At 44.9% G+C, this 21865-nt stretch overlaps 1 protein-coding gene across 1 annotated transcript in view; it reads right to left on the bottom strand.

The window, feature by feature from the left end:
- Window positions 1–202: 202 nt before the first annotated feature.
- The window catches only part of LOC133536108 (V-type proton ATPase 116 kDa subunit a 2-like), a 53155-nt gene continuing 31492 nt past the window's right edge, over window positions 203–21865 (bottom strand). Inside the window, exons 13-19 of the mRNA XM_061876316.1 lie at window positions 16082–16172; window positions 15882–16000; window positions 15588–15798; window positions 6948–7067; window positions 6772–6882; window positions 454–571; window positions 203–378 (exon numbers count right to left, since the gene is read on the bottom strand). Of these exons, the coding sequence (XP_061732300.1) occupies window positions 203–378; window positions 454–571; window positions 6772–6882; window positions 6948–7067; window positions 15588–15798; window positions 15882–16000; window positions 16082–16172 (946 nt within the window). The remainder of the gene's footprint in view (window positions 379–453; window positions 572–6771; window positions 6883–6947; window positions 7068–15587; window positions 15799–15881; window positions 16001–16081; window positions 16173–21865) is intronic.

Consider the following 21865-nt stretch of genomic DNA (forward strand, 5'->3'; position numbering starts at 1 on the left):
CTGTATATTACTCATTGTTAAAATCAGCCCTTTGAGGGCAAATAAGTGCGATGTGGCCCTCAATGAAAACCAGTTGACACCCCTGGTCTACGGCAACACTAGTTTGTTCAATCCAACACTGATATGGAAACAGGAGTTCAGGACATTCGGAGCAAACAAAGCCATGCCTAACTTTAAGATTGTGTGCTGGTGCAGCGCGGACTCACCAGTGGAGGCGGAGAGCGTGGAGGAACGCCGACAAACCTTCCATGACCAGCAGGATGGACACGGTGAGTAGCGCAAAGACGCCAAACACGGGCACTAAACACACCACCCCGACTCTCGTGGTGACCTTGAAGCCGAGGCGCATCACCATGTCCCACAGCACCTCGGACAGCTCTGGACGGGATAAATCCACCAAATCCATGACAAATATCACAATTTTGCGCCTCGACGGATTAGGGCGGCACTTACGCGCGTGCGCCAAGCTGAGAGCCCAGAGTCGCAGGTACGACGCCGTGTTGGATATACAGCCCAGGCAGTACTCGATGGTGTGGATGGCCTGGTGCAGGAGCACGTCGGCAAAGTCAAACTGGACAACAAATACAACATTTTTTGTCAATTGAAACTCAGCATTGTTCTCTTTTAAGGTCAGAAATTGTAGTATGACACCCTTGTTCTACAGTATCTCCTCTGACCTTCTTCCCCGTTAATATTTTCACGGACAAATCAATTGAACGTCCTTGGCTAGCGTTATTTGCTTCCGTATGGTGCAGACTCGCGGTACTATACCTCTACTGCTTCTCCATTTCTTTCTTTAATTCTATGAATGTCAATCACTGTCCTGGACACTCACTTCCTTTTCTTCCAATAGTTGTAAAAACAAAGTGACGTGGAAATCTAGCTGGAAGCTAATGCTAATAAAACAAGGTGACTCGGTAAAAAATCTGGGTATTATTTTCGACCCAACTCTCTCCTTTGAGGCACACATTAAAAGCGTTACTAAAACGGCCTTCTTTCATCTCCGTAATATCGCTAAAATTCGCTCCATTTTGTCCACTAAAGACGCCGAGATCATTATCCATGCGTTTGTTACGTCTCGTCTCGATTACTGTAACGTATTATTTTCGGGTCTCCCCATGTCTAGCATTAAAAGATTACAGTTGGTACAAAATGCGGCTGCTAGACTTTTGACAAGAACAAGAAAGTTTGATCACATTACGCCTGTACTGGCTCACCTGCACTGGCTTCCTGTGCACTTAAGATGTGACTTTAAGGTTTTACTACTTACGTATAAAATACTACACGGTCTAGCTCCATCCTATCTTGCCGATTGTATTGTACCATATCAATCATCAATCAATCAATGTTTATTTATATAGCCCCAAATCACAAATGTCTCAAAGGACTGCACAAATCATTACGACTACAACATCCTCGGAAGAACCCACAAAAGGGCAAGGAAAACTCACACCCAGTGGGCAGGGAGAATTCACATCCAGTGGGACGCCAGTGACAATGCTGACTATGAGAAACCTTGGAGAGGACCTCAGATGTGGGCACCCCCCCGCCCCCTCTAGGGGACCGAAAGCAATGGATGTCGAGCGGGTCTAACATGATACTGTGGAAGCTCAATCCATAGTGGCTCCAACACAGCTGCGAGAGTTCAGTTCAAGCGGATCCAAGACAGCAGCGAGAGTCCCGTCCACAGGAAACCATCTCAAGCGGAGGCGGATCAGCAGCGTAGAGATGTCCCCAACCGATACAGGCGAGCGGTCCATCCTGGGTCTCGACTCTGGACAGCCAGTACTTCATCCATGGTCATCGGACCGGACCCCCTCCACAAGGGAGGGGGGACATAGGAGAAATAAAAGAAGCGGCAGATCAACTGGTCTAAAAAGGAGGTCTATTTAAAGGCAAGAGTATACAGATGAGTTTTAAGGTGAGACTTAAATGCTTCTACTGAGGTGGCATCTCGAACTGTTACCGGGAGGGCATTCCAGAGTACTGGAGCCCGAACGGAAAACGCTCTATAGCCCGCAGACTTTTTTTGGGCTCTGGGAATCACTAATAAGCCGGAGTCTTTTGAACGCAGATTTCTTGCCGGGACATAAGGTACAATACAATCAGCAAGATAGGATGGAGCTAGACCGTGTAGTATTTTATACGTAAGTAGTAAAACCTTAAAGTCACATCTTAAGTGCACAGGAAGCCAGTGCAGGTGAGCCAGTACAGGCGTAATGTGATCAAACTTTCTTGTTCTTGTCAAAAGTCTAGCAGCCGCATTTTGTACCAACTGTAATCTTTTAATGCTAGACATGGGGAGACCCGAAAATAATACGTTACAGTAATCGAGACGAGACGTAACAAACGCATGGATAATGATCTCGGTGTCTTTAGTGGACAAAATGGAGCGAATTTTAGCGATATTACGGAGATTTATATAGCGCTTTTCTCAAGAGACTCAAAGCGCTTTACATTGTGAAACCCAATATCGAAGTTACATTATTATTATTTTTTCTAAGCCAGTGTGGGTGGCACTGGGAGCAAGCGGGTAAAGTGCCTTGCCCAAGGACACAACGGCAGTAACTCGGATGGCGGAAGCGGGGATCGAACCTGCAACCCTGAAATTGCTGGCAGGGCCGCTCTACCAACTGAACTATACCGTGTTAATTCCACGACTATATAGATCGGTATCGATTGATATCGGAATCGGTAATTAAGAGTTGGACAATATCGGAATATCGGCAAAAAAGCCATTATCGGACATCTCTATTAAAAATGTTTTTTAACAAAAGTGCAAATGAATATACAGCGGCACCACTTTAGTCACGCTGCTGCTCACTGCTCCCCTCACCTCCCAGGGGGGGAACAAGGGGATGGGTCGAATGCAGAGGACAAATTTCACCACACGTTGTGTGTGTGTGTGTGTGTGTCCAATCCACTTTATTTATATAGCACATTTAAACAACAATAACGTTTCAAAAGTGCTGCACAGCCATGTTAAAAACAATATTAAAAAAAAAAAAAAAACAATATTATGCTCCACCAATGATTGAATAAAAACAAAAAATAAATAGATATAAAACCAATAAAAACAATATAAATACAAATATGATTAAAAACCATTTTAAAGGGTAAAATCAATTATCCATCCATCCATCCATTTTCTACCACTTATTCCCTTTCGGGGTCGCTGGCGCCTATCTCAGCTACAATCGGGCGGAAGGCGGGGTACACCCTGGACAAGTCGCCACCTCATCGCAGGGCCAACACAGATAGACAGACAACATTCACACTCACATTCACACACTAGGGACCATTTAGTGTTGCCAATCAACCTATCCCCAGGTGCATGTCTTTGGAAGTGGGAGGAAGCCGGAGTACCCGGAGGGAACCCACGCAGTCACGGGGAGAACATGCAAACTCCACACAGAAAGATCCCGAGCCTGGATTTGAACCCAGGACTGCAGGACCTTCGTATTGTGAGGCAGACGCACTAACCCCTCTGCCACCGTGAAGCCCTATTATACATCTAATTACAATTATTAAACTACATCTCTAATAAATAAACACATTCCTTGATTATTGTGTTAGAAATCAATTAAAACAGTAAAATCGAAATAAAAGTGTATAAAAAACACAGAGGACAACAGAGGACCACACAACTCACGTAGTGTTAAAAGCCAAAGAATAAAAGAGGGTCTTAAGACGAGACTTAAAACACTCCACTGTGGAAGCAGTTTGAACATGGAGGAGCAGAGTCTTCCAGACCTTAGGGCCGACCACAGAGAAGGCCCTGTCTCCCCTGGTCTTAAGTCTGGTCTTGGGCACCACGTGCTGGAGCTGGCTCTCGGACCTCAGAGCGCACGCAGGGATGTAAATTTGGATGAGGTCCGAGATATATTGAGGTGCCAGTCCATGTAAAGATTTAAAAACAAACAGCAATGTTTTAAAATCAATTCTAAAATGAACAGGGAGCCAGTGCAAACCCTGAAGAATTGGGGTTATATGCTGGCGTTTCCTGGCCCCTGTTAAAAGTCCTGCTGCCGCGTTCTGGACTAACTGCAACCGGGAGAGAGCTTTTTGGCTAATGCCAGCATAAAGTGCATTGCAGTAGTCCAGGCCACTTGAAATAAAAGCATGCACGACTTCTTCAAAAAGGTTAAAAGATAAAAACGGTTTAACCTTTACTAAAAGACGAAGGTGATAAAAACACGATTTTAAAACACCATTGACTTGTCTAGTTTAAAATCGCTGTCTATAGTGACGCCAAGGTGTGTGACAATCATTGGGAGTTTAACTTTATGTAAACCACAAGAAAGTCTTTTACATTTAAAAAAAAAGTTAAAAGTTAAAGTACCAATGATAGTCAAACACACACACTAGGTGTGGCAAAATTATTCTCTGCATTCAACCCATCACCCTTGATCACCCCCTGGGAGGTGAGGGGAGCAGTGAGCAGCAGCGACGACTGCGCCCAGGAATCATTATTGGTGATTTAACCCCCAATTCCAACCTTTGATTCTGAGTGCCAAGCAGGGAGGAAATGGCTCCCATTTCTATAGTCGGCCGGGGTTTGAACTCACGACCTACCCATCTCAGGGCGGACACTCTAACCCAGGGGTCGTGAACTTTTTTGGCTGAGAGAGCCATGAAAGCCAAATATTTCACAATGTATTTCCGTAAGAGCCATATAACATTTTTCAACACTGAATACAACTAAATGTGTGCAATTTTAAGTATGACCAACATTTGTAGAGTACAATAAGTCTCTTATTCTTTTTAACAACATTGTTATTATAAAAGTTAACCTATAATAAATATAATACTTCTTACCATTAATGCAACATCTTGAACAGGTGCGGTAGAAAACGGATGGTTGGATTAAAATGCATGAGAATGTTTTATAATTTGAACGTTATTTGTGATACTGTGATTACCAGCGGAATTATTCATTACTTATCGTGTTAAGCAATGCCAGCTAAGATTTATCTGAATCTGGCTCTAGAGCCATAGGTTCCCTACCCCTGGTTTAAGCATTGGACACCTTTTTACCTGCACCCTGCCTCCCGCTGTTTCCCACATCCTCAAAGCAATTCTCTACTGACTGCCACTTACTGATATGGAAGAGTATTACACGGTTACTCGGCATAGCTCGGTTGGTAGAGTGGCCGTGCTAGCAACCTGAGGGTTCCAGGTTCGAGTCCCGCTTCCGCCATCCTAGTCACTGCCGTTGTGTCCTTGGGCAAGACACTTTACACACCTGCCCCCAGTGCCGCCCACACTGGTTTGAATGTAACTTAGATATTGGGTGTCACTTTTTAAAGGGCTTTGAGTCACTAGAGAAAAGCGCTATATAAATATAATTATCTGAGAGCCATATGTAGTCATCAAAAGAGCCACATCTGTCTCTAGAGCCATAGGTTCCCTACCCCTGGTTTAAGCATTAGACACCTTTTTACCTGCACCCTGCCTCCCGCTGTTTCCCCCATCTTCAAAGCAATTAGCTACTGACTGCCACCTACTGATATGGAAGAGTATTACACGGTTACTCGGCATAGCTCGGTTGGTAGAGTGGCCGTGCTAGCAACCTGAGGGTTGCAGGTTCGAGTCCCGCTTCCGCCATCCTAGTCACTGCCGTTGTGTCCTTGGGCAAGACACTTTACACACCTGCCCCCAGTGCCGCCCACACTGGTTTGAATGTAACTTAGATATTGGGTGTCACTTTTTAAAGCGCTTTGAGTCACTAGAGAAAAGCGCTATATAAATATAATTATCTTAGAGCCATATGTAGTCATCAAAAGAGCCACATCTGGCTCTAGAGCCATAGGTTCCCTACCCCTGGTTTAAGCATTAGACACCTTTTTACCTGCACCTTGCCTCCCGCTGTTTCCCACATCTTCAAAGCAATGAGCTACTGACTGCCACCTACTGATATGGAAGAGTATTACACGGTTACTCGGCACAGCTCGGTTGGTAGAGTGGCCGTGCTAGCAACCTGAGGGTTCCAGGTTCGAGTCCCGCTTCCGCCATCCTAGTCACTGCCGTTGTGTCCTTGGGCAAGACACTTTACCCACCTGCCCCCAGTGCCGCCCACACTGCTTTAAATGTAACTTAGATATTGGGTGTCACTTTTTAAAGCGCTTTGAGTCACTAGAGAAAAGCGCTATATAAATATAATTATCTGAGAGCCATATGTAGTCATCAAAAGAGCCACATCTGTCTCTAGAGCCATAGGTTCCCTACCCCTGGTTTAAGCATTAGACACCTTTTTACCTGCACCCTGCCTCCCGCTGTTCCCCACATCCTCAAAGCAATTACCTACTGACTGCCACCTACTGATATGGAAGAGTATTACACGGTTACTCGGCACAGCTCGGTTGGTAGAGTGGCCGTCCTAGCAACCTGAGGGTTCCAGGTTCGAGTCCCGCTTCCGCCATCCTAGTCACTGCCGTTGTGTCCTTGGGCAAGACACTTTACCCACCTGCTCCCAGTGCCACCCACACTGGTTTAAATGTAACTTAGATATTGGGTTTCACTATGTAAAGCGCTTTGAGTCACTAGAGAAAAGCGCTATATAAATATAATTATCTGAGAGCCATATGTAGTCATCAAAAGAGCCATAAGTTCCCTACCACTAGGCCACTGAGTAAGTAAAGACCCCTTTCATGCACCCTATAATGAATACACCTGCTCATCATCAGTGTGCCTTATAATCCAGTCCAGAAAATACGGTACATTCCAATACAAACATTTTGTGGTGAAATAGGTCACCGCTGTTTCTCTGACCGTCTGAGCTTCCCTGCGCGTCGTCTCATCAAGCCCCTCCTCCTCGTCGTCCTCGTAGGCCGGCGCCGCTGAGCCGTCATCCTCGCTGGCGCGCCTGACTCTCTCGTAGCCCTGCAAGACCCACAATCACTGCTCTGTGGAACTCGGCACGGCGGGGCCGCAGCAACCGTACTTACTCTGCGTCTGCGCAGGCCTTTGCCTCCACGGTGCATCCAGTACAAGAAAAGAGGCTTGCCTAAGAGCAGGACGGGAGCGGACAGCAGCGCGATCACCAGTAGGAACATTTGGAGACCCGTCTGTGAAGGAAATACAGCAAAAAGAGCACTGAAATAAAATAGCATGTGCTTCACTTTCATCTGTTTATTTGTGGCGGCACGCCATGATTGTTACATTGTAGAGATATACAATCAATCAATCAATCAATCAATGTTTACTTATATAGCCCTAAATCACTAGTGTCTCAAAGGGCTGCACAAACCACCACGACATCCTCGGTAGGCCCACATAAGGGCAAGGAAAACTCACACCCAGTGGGACATCGGTGACAATAATGACTATGAGAACCTTGGAGAGGAGGAAAGCAATGGATGTCGAGCGGGTCTAACATGATACTGTGAAAGTTCAATCCACAATGGATCCAACACAGTCGCGAGAGTCCAGTCCAAAGCGGATCCAACACAGCAGCGAGAGTCCCGTTCACAGCGGAGCCAGCAGGAAACCATCCCAAGCGGAGGCGGATCAGCAGCGCAGAGATGTCCCCATCCGATACACAGGCGAGCAGTACATGGCCACCGGATCGGACCGGACCCCCTCCACAAGGGAGAGTGGGACATAGAAGAAAAAGAAAAGAAACGGCAGATCAACTGGTCTTAAAAGGGAGTCTATTTAAAGGCTAGAGTATACAAATGAGTTTTAAGGTGAGACTTAAATGCTTCTACTGATACAATAAAATCATGGGAATGTAGACTAAAAAGTCAGAATGCCATCCATCCATGTAGTCTACCGGGGCCACCAGGAGAGCACACATCATCATAAAGGACAGTACACCCCCCCCCAGCACAGTCTCAGCAGCCTCCTACAGACGATACAGGAGCCTGAAATCCAGGACTACAAGACTGACAAACAGTTTCTACCCACATGCCATCAGGCGTGTGAATGCTAACTTGTGAATGCTAGCTCTCCAGCCCCCCGTTTTTACTTTTGTCTTTTTGAACAAAAGACAGCTACCTTGACCACCCTCGAACTGTGAACCATCACTGTAGACACTTTTCACCTTTGATCACATCAATCAATCAATCAATGTTTATTTATATAGACCCGAATCACAAATGTCTCAAAGGACTGCACAAATCATTACGACTACAACATCCTCGGAAGAACCCACAAAAGGGCAAGGAAAACTCACACCCAGTGGGACGCCAGTGACAATGCTGACTATGAGAAACCTTGGAGAGGACCTCAGATGTGGGCAACCCCCCCCTCTCTAGGGGACCGAAAGCAATGGATGTCGAGCGGGTCTAACATGATACTGTGAAAGTTCAATCCATAGTGGCTCCAACACAGCCGCGAGAGTTCAGTTCAAGCGGATCCAAGACAGCAGCGAGAGTCCCGTCCACAGGAAACCATCTTAAGCGGATCAGCAGCGTAGAGACGTCCCCAACCGATACAGGCGAGCGGTCCATCCTGGGTCCTGACGAGCGGTCCATCCTGGGTTTCGACTCTGGACAGCCAGTACTTCATCCATGGTCATCGGACCGGACCCCCTCCACAAGGGAGGGGGGGACATAGGAGAAAGAAAAGAAGCGGCAGATCAACTGGTCTAAAAAGGAGGTCTATTTAAAGGCTAGAGTATACAGATGAGTTTTAAGGTGAGACTTAAATGCTTCTACTGAGGTGGCATCTCGAACTGTTACCGGGAGGGCATTCCAGAGTACTGGAGCCCGAACGGAAAACGCTCTATAGCCCGCAGACTTTTTTTGGGCTTTGGGAATCACTAATAAGCCGGAGTCTTTTGAACGCAGATTTCTTGCCGGGACATACGGTACAATACAATCAGCAAGATAGGCTGGAGCTAGACCGTGTAGTATTTTATACGTAAGTAGTAAAACCTTAAAGTCACATCTTAAGTGCACAGGAAGCCAGTGCAGGTGAGCCAGTACAGGCGTAATGTGATCAAACTTTCTTGTTCTTGTCAAAAGTCTAGCAGCCGCATTTTGTACCAACTGTAATCTTTTAATGCTAGACATGGGGAGACCCGAAAATAATACGTTACAGTAATCGAGACGAGACGTAACAAACGCATGGATAATGATCTCGGCGTCTTTAGTGGACAAAATGGAGCGAATTTTAGCGATATTACGGAGATGAAAGACACTTCAACTGCTGCTGCGACCCCGAGGTCACCTCCATATTTATTCTGTTGCTTGTCAATCAGAATGTGCAATAATGTTATGTTACTTACTGTGCCTTGTATATACATTCTTATTTTTTTATTTTATTTAATTTTTAGCTAAGTACCGTGTGACTTGTTAAAGGGTGGACTAACAAAATAACATTTTCTTTGTACTACACACTTTCTGTTTAAAAGCCGACTGAAACCTAGTACCAACTCCGTCACGTCCGTTGTGTCCTGAGCAAGACACTTCACCCTTGCTCCTGATGGATGCTGGTTGCTGCCTTGCATGGCAGCTCCCTCCATCAAGTGTGTGAATGTGTGTGTGAATGGGTAAATGTGGAAGTAGTGTCAAAGCGCTATACAAGTACAACCCATTTATTTATTTATTTAAATGAAATCTTCTTATTTAAACGGGGATAGCAGGTCCATTCTATGTGTCATACTTGATCATTTCGCAATACTTCCATATTTTTGTTGAAAGGATTTAGTAGAGAACATCCACGATAAAGTTCGCAACTGTCGGTGTTAAGAGAAAAGCCTAGCCTGTACCGGAAGTCGCAGACGATGACGTCGCAAGTTTGGGGGCTCCTCACATATTCCATCCATCCATCTTCTTCCGCTTATCCGAGGTCGGGTCGCGGGGGCAACAACCTAAGCAGGGAAACCCAGACTTCCCTTTCCCCAGCCACTTCGTCCAGCTCTTCCCGGGGGATCCCGAGGCGTTCCCAGGCCAGCCGGGAGACATAGTCTTCCCAACGTGTCCTGGGTCTTCCCCGTGGCCTCCTACCGGTTGGACGTGCCCTAAACACCTCCCTAGGGAGGCGTTCGGGTGGCATCCGGACCAGATGCCCGAACCACCTCATCTGGCTCCTCTCCATGTGAAGGAGCAGCGGCTTTACTTTGAGTTCCTCCCGGATGTGTACCTATGATGAAAATTACAGACCTCTGTCATCATTTTAAATGGGAGAACTTGCACAATCGGTGGCTGACTAAAATACTTTTTTGCCCCACTGTATTATTACTACTGACTTTGCCACAGATGGGAGTGTCTAGCCTCAATCAATCAATCAATCAATGTTTATTTATATAGCCCCAAATCACAAATGTCTCAAAGGACTGCACAAATCATTACGACTACAACATCCTCGGAAGAACCCACAAAAGGGGCAAGGAAAACTCACACCCAGTGGGCAGGGAGAATTCACATCCAGTGGGACGCCAGTGACAATGCTGACTATGAGAAACCTTGGAGAGGACCTCAGATGTGGGCAACCCCCCCCTCTCTAGGGGCCTCAGGTGCTCTGCAGCTAAGATGTGTCCATGGACCACGTTCTCCACAAAGGTGAAATCCACCAGGTTGGTGCCATCGCTAGAGAACATATAACATGAAACAAAACATAGGACAAATCTTCCATCCATCATCTTCCGCTTATCCGAGGTCGGGTCGCGGGGGCAACAGCCTAAGCAGGGAAGCCCAGACTTCCCTCTCCCCAGCCACTTCGTCTAGCTCTTCCCGGGGGATCCCGAGGCGTTCCCAGGCCAGCCGGGAGACATAGTCTTCCCAACGTGTCCTGGGTCTTCCCCGTGGCCTCCTACCGGTTGGACGTGCCCTAAACACCTCCCTAGGGAGGCGTTCGGGTGGCATCCTGACCAGATGCCCGAACCACCTCATCTGGCTCCTCTCAATGTGGAGGAGCAGCGGCTTTACTTTGAGTTCCTCCCGGATGTGTACCTATGATGAAAATTACAGACCTCTGTCATCATTTTAAATGGGAGAACTTGCACAATCGGTGGCTGACTAAAATACTTTTTTGCCCCACTGTATTATTACTACTGACTTTGCCACAGATGGGAGAGTCTGGCCTCAATCAATCAATCAATCAATGTTTATTTATATAGCCCCAAATCACAAATGTCTCAAAGGACTGCACAAATCATTACGACTACAACATCCTCGGAAGAACCCACAAAAGGGCAAGGAAAACTCACACCCAGTGGGCAGGGAGAATTCACATCCAGTGGGACGCCAGTGACAATGCTGACTATGAGAAACCTTGGAGAGGACCTCAGATGTGGGCAACCCCCCCCTCTCTAGGGGCCTCAGGTGCTCTGCAGCTAAGATGTGTCCATGGACCACGTTCTCCACAAAGGTGAAATCCACCAGGTTGGTGCCATCGCTAGAGAACATATAACATGAAACAAAACATAAGACAAATCTTCCATCCATCTTCTTCTGCTTGTCCGAGGTCGGGTCGCGGGGGCAGCAGCCTAAGCAGGGAAGCCCAGACTTCCCTCTCCCCAGCCACTTCGTCCAGCTCTTCCCGGGGGATCCCGAGGCGTTCCCAGGCCAGCCGGGAGACATAGTCTTCCCAACGTGTCCTGGGTCTTCCCTGTGGCCTCCTACCGGTTAGACGTGCCCTAAACACCTCCCTAGGGAGGCTTTCGGGTGGCATCCTGACCAGATGCCCGAACCACCTCATCTGGCTCCTCTTGATGTGGAGGAGCAGCGGCTTTACTTTGAGTTCCTCCCGGATGGCAGAGCTTCTCACCCTATCTCTAAGGGAGAGACCTGGAAACTCATTTGGGCCGCTTGTACCCGTGATCTTATCCTTTCGGTCATGACCCAAAGCTCATGACCATAGGTGAGGATGGGAACGTAGATCGACCGGTAAATTGAGAGCTTTGCCTTAACATATTCACATTGATTTTAATGGGGGCCTCCAACAAAAAGTGCTATTCGGACCCGAGAAAACGACAATTTCCCCATTAATTTGAGCGAGGATGAAAGATTCGTGTTTGAGGATATTGATAGCGACGGACTAGAAAGAAAAAAAAAAAACGCGATAGCATTGGGATGTATTGCGAGGTTTTTAAACACATTTACTAGGATAATTCTGGGAAATCCCTTATCTTTCTATTGTGTTGCTAGTGTTTTAGTGAGTTAAATAGTACCTGATAGTCGGAGGTGTGTGTCCACGGGTGTGTTGACACCAATGTCTCAGGGAAGTTGACGGCAGCTTCATGGACGACACAAGCGACTTTTTAACCACAATTTTCTCACCGAAACCTGCTGGTTGACATGTGGTCTGGATCCATGTCGGCTTGACCGCTCTGATCCATAGTAAATATTCACCTCCGGGAATTTTAAACAAGGAATCACCGTGTGTTTGTGTGGCTAAAGGCTAAAGCTTCCCAACTCCATCTTTCTACTGTGACTTCTGCAATATTAATTGAACAAATTGCAAAATATTCAGCAACACAGATGTCCAAAATACTGTGTAATTATGCCGTTAAAGCAGACGGCTTTTAGCTGTGTGTGTGTGCGTAGCGCTCATACTTCCTAAAAACGCGTGACGTCTTGCGTACGTGTCATCATTACGCAACGTTTTCAAGACAATACTCCCGGGAAATTTAAAATTGTAATTTAGTAAACTAAAAAGGCCGTATTGGCATGTGTTGCAATGTTAATATTTCATCATTGATATATAAACTATCAGACTGCGTGGTCGCTAGTAGTGGCTTTCAGTAGGCCTTTAACTGTGCATATAACAATAAACAATCTTGAATCTTAAACCCATCCATCTATTTTCTACTGCTTGTCCCTTTTGGGGTCGCTGGAGCCTATCTCAGCTGCTTTCGGGCGGAAGGCGGTGTACACCCTGGACAAGTCACCACCTCATCACAGCGAAAAGTCAGAATATAACAAAAAAAAAAACTACTAATGTTTTTATTAGAGATGTCCGATAATATCAGACTGCTGATATTATCGGCCGATAAATGCTTTAAAATGTAACATCAGAAATTATCGGTATCGGTTTCAAAAAGTAAAATGTATGACTTTAAATAGACTCCCTTTTTAGACCAGTTGATCTGCCGTTTCTTTTCTTTTTCTCCTATGTCCCACTCTCCCTTGTGGAGGGGGTCCGGTCCGATCCGGTGGCCATGTACTGCTTGCCTGTGTATCGGCTGGGGACATCTCTGTGCTGCTGATCCGCCTCCGCTTGGGATGCTTTCCTGCTGGCTCCGCTGTGAACGGGACTCTCGCTGCTGTGTTGGATCCGCTTTGGACTGGACTCTCGCGACTGTGTTGGATCCATTATGGATTGAACTTTCACAGTATCATGTTAGACCCGCTCGACATCCATTGCTTTCCTCCTCTCCAAGGTTCTCATAGTCATTATTGTCACCGACGTCCCACTGGGTGTGAGTTTTCCTTGCCCTTATGTGGGCCTACCGAGGATGTCGTAGTGGTTTGTGCAGCCCTTTGAGACACTAGTGATTTAGGGCTATATAAGTAAACATTGATTGATTGATTGATTGACTTCTTAAAACGGCGCTGTATGGAGTGGTACACGGACGTAGGGAGAAGTACAGAGCAGTTGCGTCTCCCAGTCATACTTGCCAACCCTCCCCGTTTTCCTGGAAGACTCCCGAATTTCAGTGCCCCTCCCGAAAATCTACCGGGGCAACCATTCTCCCGAATTTCCACCCAGACAACAATATTGGGGGCTTGCCTTTAAGGCACTGCATTTGCCTACCGGCCCAATCACATATCTATCTCAAACAGGCGGCCTGCGAGACGTTATTCTGCGGCCCCCACTTTAATATGAAAGTTTAATGTTAGTGTGGCCCACGAGTTTTATATGAATGGCGCTTGACAGCGTTGTGTGTGGAGCTGAAGGAATCTACCAATCACGGTGTGGTAACATTGACGTCACTTGCGTGATGCAAGCAGAGAAACGTTTTGCTGCTTTTTCCTCCATTCTTTGCTCTCTCTCTCATTGTGTGTGTGTGTGTGTGTGTGTGTGTGTCTCTCTCCTTCCCTCCCCCGGCGCCGCTGTAACAGTCCGGGCCGGGGAGACGAGGGCCCGGTAGCTTCCGAAGCACTCCGCCAAAGGACCGAGCGACAATACAAAACTGTGGTGCACTGGACCCCAGCGCTGATACTCCGACAGAGAGTCGCTGGGCGAATCGGACGTGTGACACATTAGTCGTGATGTTAGCCCGTTCGGGGCTAATTGTGCTATCGTAACTGTAAACTCTATAGCGTGCTCATAAGCACATTCTAGCAGCCGACATGGCGACACACAACCTTCACCGGGGCTACCGCGCATGATCGTCACTACGGTTGCATGCTGGGTAGTGTAGTTCTTATATTCCCTAGCTCATAACATCACAGATAGTATGTGTATACATTGTTGCTGATTGGAGAAGTCGAATTGTTATTGTTATTACCAATGACTAATTTATTTACTTAATTCTCATTTTGTTCATTTATATTTTGATTTTTGATTTTAAATAGAAACATTTAAAAATACTTTTTTAAGAAACCTTTTCTTGCGGCCCAGCCTCACCCAGACTCTGCATCCAGTGGACCCCAGGGAAATTGAGTTTGAGACACCTGATCAACAGCTTTTCACACACACACAAGTGAATGCAAGGCATACTTGGTCAACAGCCATACAGGTCACACTGAGGGTGGCCGTATAAACAACTTTAACACTGTTACAAATATGCACCACACTGTCAACCCACACCAAACAAGAATGACAAACACTTTTCAGGAGAACATCTGTACCGTAACACAACATAACAAATACTCAGAACCCCTTGCAGTACTAACTCTTCCGGGACACTACAATATATACCCCCCGCTGCCCCTCCCACCACCTCAACCTCCTCATGCTTTCTCAGGGAGAACATGTCCCAAATTCCAAGCTGCTGTTCTGAGGCATGTTTAAAAAAAATAATGCACTTTGTGACTTCAATAATAAATATGGCAGTGCCATGTTGGCATTTTTTTCCATAACTTGAGTTGATTTATTTTGGAAAACCTTGTTACATTGTTTAATGCATCCACTTTATATATCGGTATCGGTAATTGGGAGTTGTACAATATCGGAAAAAAAGCCATTATCGGACATCTCTATTAAATACCCCTTTTTGCTACCTCGTTCATCTGCATCCCTAAAACCACAACAGTCGTTTGACAACGCATAACAAATCCAACTGAGCTATTCCGCACGCTAACAGCCAAGGACTTAAACAAAGATAAAAAGACAGCACGCGGACGAAGCAGAAACAAGGAAATCACAAGGCCCTCAGCACATTCCGTCACGTATTGTGCGTACTGGGCCTGCTTTGCATAATATACGTGACCGCTCCTTTTAGAGGCGGCATAAGTCACGTTGACTGTGGTACTCCTGAATAAATAGAGGGACGCGGGAGCTCTACCTAAGAGCGTAGAGCGAGACTGTGACTAAGTGTGCAGCTCCATGCGTTCTCCTCATGAGCTAAATTGAACTCTGTCTCTGCATGATTCCTTGCTTCTTGTCTGTTTAATAAATGTCATCAGTGTTGGGACCTGACAATCCCTGATGAGAAAAAGGCTATAGAAGGTTAATAACCAGGCTGGCAATACCTGTCCCGGGTACAGGGGAGTGATGTCCTTGCCCTGCATGACGAACATGTTAATGAAGTGGATGAGGATGCTTGGAACGCTGCTGGAGTCGCGCACGCTGAAGGCCAGCCACTTGTAGAGGATCATGAAGACCAGGTAGCCAAAGAGACAGAGCAGGAAGAGCAGCTCGGGCAGAAAGAGCAGATAAACATCATATTTCTGTCGGAAGTGTCTGGGAGGGCAAACCAGAGGGCACGGATTAGCTAAGCAATTTGCAAAAATCCATCGATAAAGTTCTTCGCCGCATTCCCTCACAAGTGATTGAAAACGCTCAGAACCACGCCGAAGGTCATGTGGATGACGCCAACGACCACCGACATCTTCATCTTGTACGAGTTGAGGAAGGACAGCCGGTTGACCGCCATGCTCCAAATCTGCGGCAAAAACAAGAAAAAAACACTGAGAGTAATGCAAGACGCGGTTTGGACGGCGCCGCCTTTGACGGTTTTACTCACAGGATCGATGCCAAACGGGTACGGGCCCACAAACACGCCGCTCACGTTGGGGTCTAAGGTTAGCAACGCATTTGTTCGAAGCGTTTTGTTCCTAGGAAGGGACAACACAAGTTACGCCAATTTGATAACTTGCTGTGCTTAAGGGATAAACAACTTACACTGCAAAAAGTCAGTGTTCAAAAACAAGAAAAAGAAAAAAAAAATTAGGGGTATTTTATTTGAACTAGCGTATTTTCCACCGGGTCAAACTCGTCACGTCATGAGTGACACTTTACCTGTCATCATTTTCAAAATGGAAGAGGAGGCTGATTTCAATAATTTGAAATCGCGTAAAGGGAAGAAGATTAAGAGCTATTCAGTAGGATTTAAGGTCCAAGCCAGGGGTCGGGAACCTTTTTGGCTGAGAGAGCCAAGAAGCCAAATATTTTCAAATATATTTCCATAAGAGCCACATAATATTTTTTTTACACTGATCACAACTAATCACGTGCATTTTTAAGTAAAACCAACATTTGTAGAGTATAATAATTCTTATTCTCTGTAATAACATTTTTATTCTGAAGCTAACTGTGGAGGGGGGTGTGGCCTGCGGGCCTGCAGCGAAGCGGGGAGTGCCAGGACCGGCCTTGAAATCAGCGACAGGTGCGTAGATGGCCCACCTGGGCCTTGTTATCTAATCACCTGTCGCTATGTTATAAGCAGCAGCCAGGAGGAGAGACGGGGCTGGGGCTGGAGCCAGAGTGCGATCGAGAACGAAAGAGAAAAACACAATTGCTGGAAAGCAACTGAGAGACTTATTGAAAAATAAAACAATATTGTAACCCTGAAACAGGCTCTCATGTCGGTGCTTGGTGGTCTGAAGAACCCCCAGGAGGGCAAGCCCCACACTAATCAATAATAGATAAATAACTTTTTACCAACTTCTTGAACAGGTGCGGTAGAAAACGGATGGATGGATTAAAATGCACAAGAATATTTTTAACACTGTGATTACAAGTGGAATTATTTATTACTTAGCGTGTTAAGCAGTCTCAGCTCGGATTTATCTGAGAGCCAGATGCAGTCATCGAAAGAGTCACAGGTTCCCTACCTCTGGTCCAAGCTATCGAATATGCTAAAAAGAACAGTAAGCAGCTATATTTTATTAATATACCGTAGCTGCGTGTGTCAAATATGAGTCATTAAATGACTCCCGCCTCCTGGTGGTAGAGGGCGCTAGTGATCCTTCTTGCGACTACTCGGCTGCAGAAGAAGTGACAACAAGCAGCAAGAGTTAATTTTTTCCTCTCGCTTGCACTTTTAACATGGAGGATTACATATCTAAAATAAAACAGTTTTCTAAACTGGACTTTCATTCGAAGCAGGAGGTAATATAGGAAGATCTCCATCGAGACAGAGAGACTTTTAAAACTGAATAAAGATAAGGAAGACTTCTATAAACAAGTTATCGATGCTTTTGATCAGAAGGAGCTGCGCATGGACTTCACTTATAAGTAAAGGTAAGACCATACTAACGTTTTTTTTTATTAAATGTGCTTTTTATGATGGTATCCTTACATCACACTCAAATTTATAAACGCAGGCCTAAATTTACCGCATGCCTTTGGTAAACGCTGGAGTGAGAAGAGGTTTTAAATTAATTAGCCCCCCGGCGGCAATTCAAGGAAATTCAGTAAGCAAAATGATCTGCCGAAAGAATAAGAAAATTGGGCTTGTCAAGACTTTCCAAAACAAGTAAAATTCACTAACCTCAATTAACCCAAAATAGCTTAAAATAAGTATATTCTCACTAATAACAAATGCACTTTTCTTGGTAGAAAAAAAAAAGACTTTTTTTTGCTCAATGTGTAGAAAAATATTCTCAAATTAAGTAAATGTTGGTGCCATTATCTTGACATAATGATATGCGCTCGGCGTCATGATTTTTTTTTCATGCTTGAAATAAGAAATTATTACTTTGAAAAAGTAGTTTTATACTTGTGAGTGTTGATGACACAGCTTTGCAACAGTTGATATTCTAGTTTCAAGCATGTTTTACTCAATATAGGTCATCAAATCTCAGCAACAAGCTGTAATATCTTACTGAGACCATTTAGGACCAACACTCTTAAAACAAGTACAACTGCTTAGTGAGAAGAATGATCTTTTCAGACAGAAAATAAGCAAATATCACTCCTATTTGAGATATTTCATCTTACTTAGATTTCAGTTTTTGCAGTTTTATAGAATAATATTACTTTTTACACTGCAAAAACTGAAATATAAGATGAAATGTCTCGAATAAGGGTGATATTTTATATTTGATTTCAATACAGTACAGCACACATTAATAACATTTCTGTTAATATTTCAATTTTAGCCAGAGAGCTAATTTAGGTTAAAAATACATAAATCCCAGACAAATGTAGCTTACCACCAGGAACGATTTGTTCTCACTTGTCTGTGAAGCGCTTTAAGTGTTTAAGTAAAGCACAATATACAGTACAGGCCAAAAGTTTATCATCAATCAATCAATGTTTACTTATATAGCCCTAAATCACTAGTGTCTCAAAGGGCTGCACAAACCACCACGACATCCTCGGTAGGCCCACATAAGGGCAAGGAAAACTCACACCCAGTGGGACGTCGGTGACAATGATGACTATGAGAACCTTGGAGAGGAGGAAAGCAATGGATGTCGAGCGGGTCTAACATGATACTGTGAAAGTTCAATCCACAATGGATCCAACACAGTCGCGAGAGTCCAGTCCAAAGAGGATCCAAGACACAGCAGCGAGAGTCCCGTTCACAGCGGAGCCAGCAGGAAACCATCCCAAGCGGAGGCGGACCAGCAGCGCAGAGATGTCCCCAGCCGATACACAGGCGAGCAGTACATGGCCACCGGATCGGACCGGACCCCCTCCACACGGGAGAGTGGGACATAGAAGAAAAAGAAAAGAAACGGCAGATCAACTGGTCTAAAAAGGGAGTCTATTTAAAGGCTAGAGTATACAGATGAGTTTTAAGGTGAGACTTAAATGCTTCTACTGAGGTGGCATCTCGAACTGTTACCGGGAGGGCATTCCAGAGTACTGGAGCCCGAACGGAAAACGCTCTATAGCCCGCAGACTTTTTTTGGGCTTTGGGAATCACTAACAAGCCGGAGTCCTTTGAACGCAGATTTCTTGCCGGGACATATGGTACAATACAATCGGCAAGATAGGATGGAGCTAGACCGTGTAGTATTTTATACGTAAGTAGTAAAACCTTAAAGTCACATCTTAAGTGCACAGGAAGCCAGTGCAGGTGAGCCAGTACAGGCGTAATGTGATCAAACTTTCTTGTTCTTGTCAAAAGTCTAGCAGCCGCATTTTGTACCAACTGTAATCTTTTAATGCTAGACATGGGGAGACCCGAAAATAATACGTTACAGTAATCGAGGCGAGACGTAACAAACGCATGGATAATGATCTCAGCGTCTTTAGTTTAGACACACCTTCCCCTCATTCAATGCGTTTTCTTTATTTTCATGACTATTTACATTGCAGATTGTCACTGAAGGCATCAAAACTATGAATGGACACACGTGGAGTTTTGTACTTAACTGAACTTTATATTTTAGTTTCCTTCAAAATAGCCACCCTTTGTTCAGATTACTGCTTTGCACACTCTTGGCTAGGGATGCACCGATTAATCGGTAACCGAATATATTTGGCCGAAAAAAAGCCACATTGGGCCTTCGGTGGAATGAGTTAAAAACAAGGCCGAATAGTGGCGTGTGACGCAATTTTTTGACGCGGTGACGTTGGGATATGTTGTGTACCTGTATAAGTGTATGAGGTTACAAGCACACACTTAATTGAGATTTACTTGAGCCTTCTGTTTACATTATTAGCATATCTACTGTGGCTAAGCAGACTTTTGCCAAAAGGACAATAAGTCATTTGTTGTGGGTTTATCCACTTTAATGCACTTTATTTTTTTTTTTGGAATGCATTTTTTGTTTGAAGGCCTAATATAAATGAAAAACTTCGTGCTTTTTTTGAAAAGCAAAGGCTACTGGATTATTTAAAAAAATGTCAATATTCAATAAAAAATTACTTTATTTGAAAAACATGTCTAAATATTTATTCTAGGCTATTTATGCAATATATAGCTTATATTAGTGAATTGTGAAGTGAATTATATTTATATAGCGCTTTTCTCTAGTGTCTCAAAGCGCTTTACATAGTGAAACCCAATATCTAAGTTACATTTAAACCAGTGTGGGTGGCACTGGGAGCAGGTGGGTAAAGTGTCTTGCCCAAGGACACAACGGCATTGACTAGGATGGCGAATAATAATAAACCGTAATATATTACTTATATTGCTTCACGGTGGCAGAGGGGTTAGTGCGTCTGCCTCACAATACGAAGGTCCTGCAGTCCTGGGTTCAAATCCAGGCTCGGGATCTTTCTGTGTGGAGTTTGCATGTTCTCCCCGTGAATGCGTGGGTTCCCTCCGGGTACTCCGGCTTCCTCCCACCTCCAAAGACATGCACCTGGGGATAGGTTGATTGGCAACACTAAATTGGCCCTAGTGTGTGAATGTGAGTGTGAATGTTGTCTGTCTATCTGTGTTGGCCCTGTGATGAAGTGGCGATTTGTCCAGGGTGTACCCCGCCTTCCGCCCAATTGTAGCTGAGATAGGCGCCAGCGCCCCCCCGCGACCCCGAAAGGGAATAAGCGGTAGGAAATGGATGGATGGATGGATATATATGCAATATTAAAAAAAATTTGAAAAACTGCATTCATTATTCGGTATTCGGCCAAGCGTTTAAATTTTATCCGGTTTCGGCTTCGGCCACAAATTTTCATTTCGGTGCATCCCTACTCTTGGCATTCTGTCGATGAGCTTCAAGCACACCTGTGAAGTGAAAACCATTTCAGGCGACTACCTCTTGAAGCTCATCGAGAGAACGCCAAGAGTGTGCGAAAAAGTAATCAGCGCAAAGGGTGGCTATTTTGAAGGAACTAGAATATAAAACACGTTTTCAGTTATTTCACCTTTTTTGTTAAGTACATAAGTGACAATCTACAATGTAAATAGTCATGAAAATAAAGAAAACTCCTTGAACGAGAAGGTGTGTCTTTTTTTACTTTTCTGCACACTCTTGGCATTCTCTCGATGAGCGTCAAGAGGTAGTCACCTGAAGGGGTTTTAGCTCGGTTGGTGGAGCGGCCGTGCCAGAAACTTGAGGGTTGCAGGTTCGATTCCCGCTTCCGCCATACTAGTCACTGCCGTTGTGTCCTTGGGCAAGACACTTTACCCACCTGCTCCCAGTGCCACCCACACTGGTTTAAATGTAACTTTGATATTGGGTTTCACTATGTAAAGCGCTTTGAGTCACTAGAGAAAAAGCGCTATATAAATATAATTCACTTCACTTCACAGGTGTAATAGTTTTGATGCCTTCAGTGACAACCTATAAGGTAAATAGTCATGAAAATAAAGAAAACGCATTGAAACGAGGTGTGTCATAACTTTTGGCCTGTACTGTACAGTACTGTGAATGAAAAAACATATAATAAATTAAAAAAACAAAAGCTGTAAACAAAAAAAAACATGCATAGTAAATGAAAAAAACAATCCTCTAAATGCAAAAAACAGTGTAAACGAAAAAAATATATAATGAACGAAAACACTAGAGCAGTGGTCCCCAACCTTTTTGTAGCTGCGGACCGGTCAACGCTTGATAATTTGTCCCGCGGCCCGGCGGGGGGATTATTTTTTTATTTTTTTATTTAATTTATTTATTTTTTGTCA

This window comes from Nerophis ophidion, linkage group LG17, assembly GCF_033978795.1.
Source record: "Nerophis ophidion isolate RoL-2023_Sa linkage group LG17, RoL_Noph_v1.0, whole genome shotgun sequence".
Lineage (NCBI taxonomy): Eukaryota > Metazoa > Chordata > Actinopteri > Syngnathiformes > Syngnathidae > Nerophis > Nerophis ophidion.